At 42.1% G+C, this 9,766-nt stretch overlaps 1 protein-coding gene across 2 annotated transcripts in view; it reads right to left on the bottom strand.

Annotated features, from left to right (window-relative positions):
• Positions 1-921: 921 nt before the first annotated feature.
• Positions 922-9,766, bottom strand: part of LOC118219094 (protein Wnt-7b) — a 32,207-nt gene continuing 23,362 nt past the window's right edge. For both annotated transcript variants that reach the window (XM_035401976.1, XM_035401975.1), the window contains exon 4: positions 922-4,818. In XM_035401976.1, coding sequence (XP_035257867.1) covers positions 4,339-4,818 — 480 coding nt within the window. In that variant the 3' untranslated portion in view covers positions 922-4,338. The remainder of the gene's footprint in view (positions 4,819-9,766) is intronic.

The raw sequence follows: 9,766 nt of genomic DNA, 5'->3' as shown, positions 1-9,766 counted from the left end.
AACATAACGTAGTGTGATGGCAGTCCCAATGTACGGCTTGGCGAACGCGCTTATAATAAATAGTGGAGTCTTGGAGCAAGGGTTTAAAAGGGAGGATATTTTGTGTCCTTTTTTCTCTTTCCCTCCTACACTTGGGGTCCCTTATTTCTTCCCGTAGTAATTTATAGAGAACTGTCAGGTTTTTTTGTGCCTTTTTAATTTGTTACATACAGCGTTTCTCATAGTCGAACAGCTTTTTTTTCTCGCCAGATCGTTAGGCTGGCGGCCATTTTCCCTTCTCCCCACCTGCCCCTCTTGAACTCTTGAAGTGTACAATGGCAATCAAATAGATCAAAAAGATACAATCAAACGGATACAATGTACTCCAATCATTAACCCCCCCTGGACCCCCACCCCACCCCCTTCATTTCAATGGCTGTGTTTAAGGGCGTAAGTTTAGCTTGAGTATTGGGGGGGGGGGGGGGGGAATGGATAGACCCTGAGAAGTGCAGCCCTCTAGGGGGGTCTCCACCCCCGGAAATAGGTTTTCAGAAAGAACAGCTGTGAAATGACAATTTCTGGTGAATTTCAAGAGGAAATACTTCAGACTATTGATCGGTATATCTTAATCACAGCATCTTTATTATATGAAATTATTTTTCTCATGATCGTGCTATATTATTGGTGGGTTATTTGGCCTGTTTTGTAATATTGGGGTGGGGGGGGGGGTGGTTGGAACCCCCTTGTTCCCCCTATAAATTACGCCCTTGGCTGTGTTACTTTGCCTCCCAGTCTGGGGGTGGATGTGAAAAAGCAGCCCCGCCGTCGGTCCCAGGGCGAGCCGGCCCAGAAGCATTAGCTTGCAGAGTGTATCCCGTTGAGATAATGACTCTGACACCTCAACAATGCCCCGCTTTACAAGAAGGCACACACACAGCAAAGTCTGTTTTCTCTATCTCATATTTTTTAATGACAAAATGTTTGTCGGAAACAAATGGATTTATTTTTCTCAATCCGGGGTATAGTTTGGGGAGCTTATGCAGTTCCGGACCCCAGGCTTTCAGACGACTAACAAAACACATCTTACTTCTGCTCTGCTGGCTGCCTGTTATGCTTTTCAGATACAGGAAAAGGGACTGAAAGCATAAACCAACTGAATAAAGTAGCGCGGCCCTCCATTCACCGTCTGTGGCAAGGCCGCACCAAAAAAAACGCTCGGTTTAAAATGCACCTGTGTTAGTCAGTTTATGCAATTAAAAAGGATAAACTCCATGGATAAATCACGGTTAAATTTAACATTATCAAGTGATAAACCTTAGTGCAACTTTGACGGAAGCGGTTTTCTTCCACAGAAGTAGTGAATTTCCCAGTGGCATGTGGTAATAGATTGGCTTAATGAGTTGGGCTTTATTGCCACTATTTTGATGCCACAGTGAAATTTGATATTTAAGTCTGAAAAAATTACCATATGATTTAATTAAGGTTTTCTATCGCAGGCAAGTCCTTAACGTTAAAATAGACTAGTATAATTTTCTGTCACTTTCTCCCCAAATTTTATGTAAACAATAATCGTATATTAAAATCATAATTAAAAGCTGTGTTTTTAAGGAACAGTTGACAGGAAAACAAATGTTTCTTTGCTTATGGAAACAACTGCTAATCAAAATATGTGAATAAGGGTATGGATCCTTTTCAGTCATCCATGATGCAGTCTACGGAATTCTGCCATCGGTGTTCCTAGCGTTCCCAACACCAGCTCTGCTCGTCTCTATCAAAGGCCTTCCTTTGCACTTCCTCTGCCTTTCTTGCACATGCTCACTCCATCCAGAATGGTTTTTTTTTTTTTTTTTTTAAACAACAAAAACTTGACACTTGTTTTTCTGATCAAGAAAACAAAAGCTGGCCTGAGACTTTTCTTTTCAGCACATTCAGAGTCCATTTCAACCGGGCCAGGAGCCAGACTAGGCACTTAGATTTGGGCCTCTGCTGGGGGGTGGGGGGTGGGGGGGGAGGAGAGGAGACGGTTCCCATAGCCCTGTCCAGGGCGGGCTAGTCTGCTGTATCATTTTTGGCTTCGAATGACGGATTCCAACTCGGTGGTGAAGATATTTTAATTCCGTACCAGACAATAGAATTTTATATTCAGACACATCCAACCCCAGAATTCAGCATTGCAGGACTGCGGGTTCCTGTGAATGTTAACTAGGGCATTTCTGTGGAGACGAGAGACTGATAATGGGACGATAACACTGGAATTAACAGACCTCAGCTCTCCCAGCTTTGTCCACCTAGTGTATTTTGAGGCATAAAAGCCATAGAGAAGACTTCTAAACATGGCCCCTTTTCTTCCAACCTACATAATTGACTCCAAGTCTAAGACTTTGTCAGTGCTGAGACTGACTATTGTATTATTTGCATTCAGAATGAAAAAGTTGTTTGTTGTATTTAGATAGTATGTAGGGTAGGGTACTTGTATATGATTTATGTTCTTCTAAAAGTGTAATAAAATTCAGCACACCCAATATTACTGCCTTAACCCTTTGAACAGTAGGTTTTTTTTTTTTTTTTCTTGAATACTAAGTCAATGTTCTAGAACTCCATTGCTTTCAATAACCAGTAGTGATTGTAGCATCAACATTGGAATGTTCAGTTAAGATCATTCCAATCCCACATTTTGGCCTTACATGCTGAAGGGTTGCTGTGCATTGGCTGTGGGCTTTACTCATGGTCACATTTAGCTTCAGATATGCTCCTTGAAAGGTTAATTAAATGAGCTATGCCCTTACTGTTGGAATAACATTAAATGGTTTTAAGAAATAAACATTTTATAACTCAAAGATTATAGCCTATATATGACAACAGTTAAATCTCCAATATTAGGAATACAAAGTATATTTACCTCACTGGCCTTACCCACAGCTTGCACTTTTCTTAATGCAAAACAAAATCCCCACGAAGTCCAGAGAGAAACAGTTGTCCAATAATGAAAGTGGGGAGGGTTGATTTAAGAACATTTGGGCCAGAGATTGTGTCCGTATGAACTGAAGAACTTAATCTTGTTCTCTTTAAATGAAGTCTCAAAATTCAGTCAAAATGATATTTATTTAATTTTCAATTGAGCTGTATCTGAATAGAAATAAAAAATATATCAGTGCAGCACTCGACAACAACATCCAGCAACATATTGATTTCACGTTTAATGGATTGAGGAAGGTTTTTTTTTTTTGTTGGCAGAAAAAGGAACCAGTTTCCTTGCTACTGACTACTACGGTTGTAAAGGCAAAATAAACCAAAGGAAGTCATATTGTTTATGTGACTGCAAAACACTCTATGCCACTGCGAACTAAACTGTGTACCTGCTGTGAACCTATACTCTATTGAGTTTCTGAAGTCAACACACCAGTAGCAATGAAACTGTAAGGAGAGAGAGGATGGGCATGTTCTAAGAGATACGCACCTTCTGTCGAGTTTCTAAGAAGTTTTTTTTACACTTAGTACAAAATAAGACATTTCTACCCGTTAGTGCTTTGTTTAAAGATACTATAACATAAATAAACAATTTATTTTCAGTGTTCAAACAAACAGTTCCAGTGTGACTGGACAGCTAACATACTCCACCATTTTCCAGTTGGCAGAAGAGGGCTTACTGTAGGGACTCCCCATGCAGATGAATTCAATGTTCAATAAACACCCAAAGGCACCAAGCCAATGAAGCGCTCTTCCTTTCAACACAGCTTGAAGAGGGGTTTCAGTTTGTAGATTTTTTTTTCTTTTCTCTTAGTCACTTGTGTTCTCCCCCAAAACACCTCAAGAGTTTGTTAGACTAGAAGATCAGTCAGTATACTAAGGATTCTTTAACTCTTGCTTAGTTTTTTTTCCTATAGAAAATCCTTTTGTTGTCTTTTTGATGTCATCATTCTGCATCATGTGGACATTCTTGGAGTTGGAGTCACTCTGTTTCCTTTACAACCTTCCCATGACAAAGAACTACAAATCCCAGAGTGAACAGCACAGTCCCATCTGGGGCACTATTTGTATCCTACAAGTCACAACTTTCAGTCTGTCAGTCTGGACACATCAGTGCATAAGAACACATCATTCTTTTTTCAAAAAGAAAAGAAGTGGGCTTTTATCTATCATTTAGATAATTATCAATATTTAACCTAAATTTGTTTAAAGCAAATAGATTCTGATGTGCAAAACGATGCCGTGAAGAACTGGTATTGTAAATTCCATTCGTTATATTATCTTTTACCGTTTCCCCAAAATCTTCTCTTCTTTCTTGCTCCACCCATTTTTTCCCCCGCCTGGCCCCTTGGCCCCGCCCCCCCCAGTTTCCGACGTCAGTCTCCTCGTGCCCTATTTGCAGGTAAAAACCTCCGTCCTCTCGCTGCACGTGTTGCACTTGACGAAGCAGCACCACTGGAACTTGCAGTTGCACTGCCACACTTTAGTGTACTGGTGGGTGTTGTAGCCCCGCCCGCAGCACATGAGGTCACAGCCGTCCGTGTGCGGGGACGTGCGGTTGCACAGCCTGCCCTGCGTGCCCACGCTGCCCGTGGACGTGTCCTCCTCGCAGTAGTTGGGCGAGCGCTCGATGTACACCAGGTCCGTGTCCATGGGCTTGCGGTAGCTCTGCGTCTTCTTCACCTTGAGGAAGGTGGGCTGCCTGAGCCGGCTGGCCCGCACCACCTCCACGTGCACCGCCTCGTTGTACTTGTCCTTCAGGATGTAGCCGATCTCCCGGAACTTGGGCAAGGTGTTCCAGCACGTCTTGGTGGTGCAGGAGCCCGAGACGCCATGACACTTGCACTCCAGCTTCATCCTGTCCTCCAGGACCTGACCAAAAAAAACACACAAAACAAACGGGACGCGTTAGACGGACGCTGATGCACCACCACCATTCAGAAAAAGAAATTAATTAGTTTGCTGGATAGGTTAGCTTGTCAGACACTGTTGTAATGGTAACATTATACATCCAACCCCCCCCCCCCCCCCCCCCAGAAATCCCCGCACCTTCTGCTTCTGTTGCAAGCTCAATGTTGAGAGCAAAAAAAAAAAAAACATTTTTAAGGCAAATCTAGAGCAGGCCAGGACAGTATTTTCATTTGAGGAAATCAACATGTGAACTTAAATGCTATCACAGTGTATTCACACAGTTCACACAAGTTAAATCTCTATGTTGGGGTTTGAATTCTCTATTTTTACGTCTGGCAAAGATGTGCTTTTATATTTACATTATATTGGATACTCTTCAAATTCTCAGGATGCTGAAAAAGACAAGTCAACGTAAGTTTGCAACCTTTAGACTGAGGGTAATGGAAGAAGGAGTCTGAACTAGTGCACCTTGTCTAACAGTTGTGTTTCGTCAGCATGCAAGCCAGCTAATAACCTCTCTTGGCCTGACTCTTTAAGACCTCTGGCAAGCCCTGCTCGCCTCCCAAAGCATTGTTGCTCCAATGGCCCCCAAATCAATGTGTCATTTCCCACCGTAAAAAAGGCAACGTGCAGTTCACTTGCGAAACCATTCATAATTGGGTCTGGCATCTTTAACTGTGTTCCTTTTCAAAAAAAAGTACTGGTACATTTTTATTGGTTGACTTAAAGTAATTGCGTAGATTGGCTGAAAGTTAACCCAGTTGCTTTTTAGTGCCGGATAGATTTGGACGAGGGTTTAATAGGCTGCAGTGAAGCCTTTTACACAGATCTGAAAATATGTGACTATAGTGCAGTAAAATTGTCACTTGTCAGTCTTCGAAACTGTGCAGAAACATTAGGTTGATCTGAAATGGTACCATTTTGTTTTGCATCTGCAGCAGTTTTGTATCCATCTCTTACCACAGAAAAAGCTACATCATGGATCAAGGACATCATCAAGGACAAGTTTATTTCTTGTTAAGAAATGGCAATATTTAGTTTGTTTTTGCAGCAGGGTTACATGTATACATCCCCTCCTTATGATTACCATAAGCCTGTTCATGTACGTTCTGCTTATTTTTATTTGACTCCAGTCACTTAGAGTATATGAGAGAATTTTGGTAAATTTAACTTGCATTGTGGATAGTCTGCCAAGCGTATATATTTATAGAGGTCTTCAGTATTGATCGCAAACAATTTGTAGAGCTATAACGTTTAGAAATGTACAGTATATGATTCAAATTAAGGAGAATGGCACATTCCCTTTTCGTTGGATATGTATATATTTATCAATAACGAAATTCAGCAGAAAAATAATTTGCATATAAGAAGTTGGTGTAAAATTGAGCATTGTGCGATTGGAGTGATTAGATAAGACTTAGGTGGACCCATACCAATTTTCAAATCCTGAGATGGGCACTGATGGCAGTGACATGTCATACAGAGGGGGGAGGAGGGGGGGGTGCATTCACTGGTCACATTCTACCTCCCAGAAGACCACATCAATGGACAGGAAAATAAGTATCAAATTCATACAGTACAATCATGCATTACGTTTGAGTAAAATTTGGAGCGTTCGTTTGTTTGATTATTTACAGATTTGTTGTTCAGACCTACTCAACAGATGCCTGTTAACCCTTTACATGTGGATCACTCTTCCTTGGATCTACAGATGGTTCACTGAGTGAAAAATGAGTTGCTCGAATAAAAGAGAACCAATGAACCACGTGGTTAAAATTTTAAATATCAACCGTTTTAGAATGTTGAACCAAGTAGTAGATGGTTATTGATTTAGATGGCAGATGTACAGTAATGAACACCATGGCTTTATTTTGCCTTTCTCGTCTCAAGCATTGGTTTCAGAGGCCCGTGGGGAGCAGTGCAGTGTGTTTAATGATGGCGTCCATGCTCTCTTGTTTCAGGACGTCTGGTGAAAATTGTGTCAAGTGTCCACAACATGGAGCTACCGGAGCAGGGAGAGGTATTTGACCTGTCGATCACAACAGTTGCATGCAGGGCAATGCCACTCGAGGCTGTACTACTCCCTGGTATGTGTAATTTTTTTATTCCTTGTAGCGAACTGGGATGTAGAGAACACTGAGCAGACAACCTAACCTAGAGCCTTGATCCATTTTTATATTGAAAAACATGTCCCAGAGTATAAAATCACTGTTAGAGGTTCTTACAGTTCGCTAGTGAGATCTAGTCTATTCTATTCTGTTTTATTCTTGCTTGTACAAATGTCCGCGAAAAAAAAACGTTCACAGATTCTTTAATGTTTCTGGGAGCCAGTATTTCATATACAGTATCTAACCCATCAGTGCTAGATATGGTTCTATTTTTAAAGAAAACAAAGTAATTAACTCATCTCAAGCATTTGATGAATTGCATCCATGCCAAAAAGCGCTTTTCTATGAAGGAATTCTTTCGATCCTCAAACATGTCTGGGCATTGAATGAAACTGAATGGGGTGAGACCAGAAAAATATCGACGGCTGAATTTGCAATCCCACTTTGGGTGTAGTCTTAAAATTGAAGACTCCCAAAAAATGCTTGGTACAGACCACAGTTTTCGTCTGGTACAGAACGCAAACTGATTGATGAATCGTTGGAAACGTTTCCCTCCAGTGTGTCCATCAGTCCGTCATCTGCTACCAATTAGCCAAATATGAGCAGAGATTTCTAATTGAGATCACCCAGATTGTATTAAACATTACTGGGTCCAGAGGAAGCAAAATCAATTTCATGTGTTCTTAAGCATTCATGTGGCATTTGTGAAAACAAGCCTGCATTTGGCAGCTCAAAACAATAGCCAGGGCCTTAAAGACGCACCCACAATATGTGTGGATGATTGTTAGCTCTTCCCCACCCTTACCATGGAGTATTCAAACATATGATTGATAGTGGGTTAAAGAAAAATGCCTGTTTAAATGCATTACTCGTCCGTAAGGACAAAGTGTATTGGGTTAGATTCAGTGTTCCCTTTGGTCTGCTGCTTGTTGGAGTGTTTTATTTGCATATGCGCAAGATGGAGCAAGTTTATCACGTAATGCTGCCCCACACGCCCCTTGATGTGGTATCCCTTTGCTGGGGTAGAGGGGAAAGGGGGGAAGTGGGGCACAATGTGGGTTTCGTAGTAATTAATGGTGGTACAGTGTGTGTGTGTGTATTGTGGCATGTGCGTGTGTGTACGTGTGTGTTGTGGCGTGTGTGTGTGTGTGTGTGTGTGATGTGGATATGTGTGGGTGTACATGTCTCTTGGATGTGTGTGAACTCAACTTAATTTGCCTCTGGTAATCTGTATGTGCGTGTGTGTGTGTGTGTGCGTGCGTGTCGGCTCGCTGCAGAAGTTCACCGGGCACGGGGACGTGGCCGTGCAGTTTTGGTATGGGAGAGGGACTTGCAATAATATCCTGTTCCTGACTTTACACTTCATGAAGAGGGGCCAGCGGGGGCTGGCTGAGCTCCATCTGGCAGCCGTTCCCCCTGCTCTCCGCTTCCCCATCGCACATGATGAAACCTCGCTTATTAATTGGATCCATTTGCCACCAGAGCGCAGGGCCCTCTTGATGCGGAGGGCGATGGCTTTGTGTCGTTTCGCGCTGCGAAATGACTGATGGGCTGATAAACAAACACAGCCAAAGGGACATGCTGAAAGAATTATTTTAGAAAAAGTCATTTAGATTTTTTATTTATTTTTTTCTTTTAAAAGCCACGGAAAAGTCCTGAGCATTACTGATTTTTGGTTCCCATTCTTAAACGGGGATGTACTCGGGGGTACATCCACCAAAGGACTTCGCTTTTTGACTGAAAACCTGCTGCAAACGCCCAAAAAAACACAAGATGCGATCGCAGCGCTGAAAGTAAACGGTTAAACCCGCGGTTCACCACTGTGTGCTTAGGTAGTTGTTGCGTTTGTCGTCATCTGTCTGTGTCGAGATTTCTGGGATTTCCCCCCCAAAATTCCCTACAATTTGCAACGTCCCTCATAAAACTAATTATGTCGAGCATTTAACCAAAAAAAACGAACTCCATAAAGCTGTTTGTAATTAGGCAGAACTTCAGTTAATTCTTACGAACGTTCTTAATGAGCTTTGTACCCTCCTAAACATTCACAGCGAAACATTCTGAGGAGCCTTAAATTCATGTCTAGGTTTAGTACTTGCATATGGACTTAGACTTGGACAAAGTAAAGTCTAAGTGCCTGCATGCTGGTGCTCTTGGTTACTTATGTCATTGGAGGGATTTATGTTACCATTTGCCCTTTTTACTGTCCTTAAATCCTGCCACTTTGCCTCGCTCCACTAGTGACATTGCTCTTACCAGAGTAAAATGAGTGACTGCATTTACCTTGAAACGGTAATGGTGAACCTTAACAACGTAATTCTATATGGAGAGTGGATGTACTTTGTGCCGTAAAAAAATAAATTAAAAAAAGCCAGTAAATAGAATCTGCTTTTATAGAGCTCGTTTAAGTACAACCTCCGAACACACATCACATACCGCAGTTTTGGAACTGCTGGCCGGCTGCGTATGGTATGAACCCAATGCAATGTGGAGTTATTGCTTTCACTGCGACAGATATAATTGCGGCAAGACAAAGACAACATCAACAATTCAGACCACAGGAGGAGCACATTCTGGGCAACAGATGAGCTTTTTTTCTGGCTGAAAAACTAAAAAAAAAAAAAAAAGCGAGTGAGAGCCATTTCTACACGATCAGCTCCCATAATCAGCTCTGACTGGATCGGCCAATGCCCCGCTACTCTGACAGTGGCCACACCCCTCAGGCGATCTTCTGCGTGTGACCCTTCTGAATTCGTCATTCAGTCATTCAACTTTCGCAGCACGCGGTACTTTGGGGAACTTTT

Source organism: Anguilla anguilla, chromosome 19, assembly GCF_013347855.1.
Source record: "Anguilla anguilla isolate fAngAng1 chromosome 19, fAngAng1.pri, whole genome shotgun sequence".
Classification (NCBI taxonomy): Eukaryota; Metazoa; Chordata; class Actinopteri; order Anguilliformes; family Anguillidae; genus Anguilla; species Anguilla anguilla.
The sequence above is the reverse complement of the archived record's forward strand: the minus strand, read 5'-3'. Positions and strand labels throughout refer to the sequence as shown.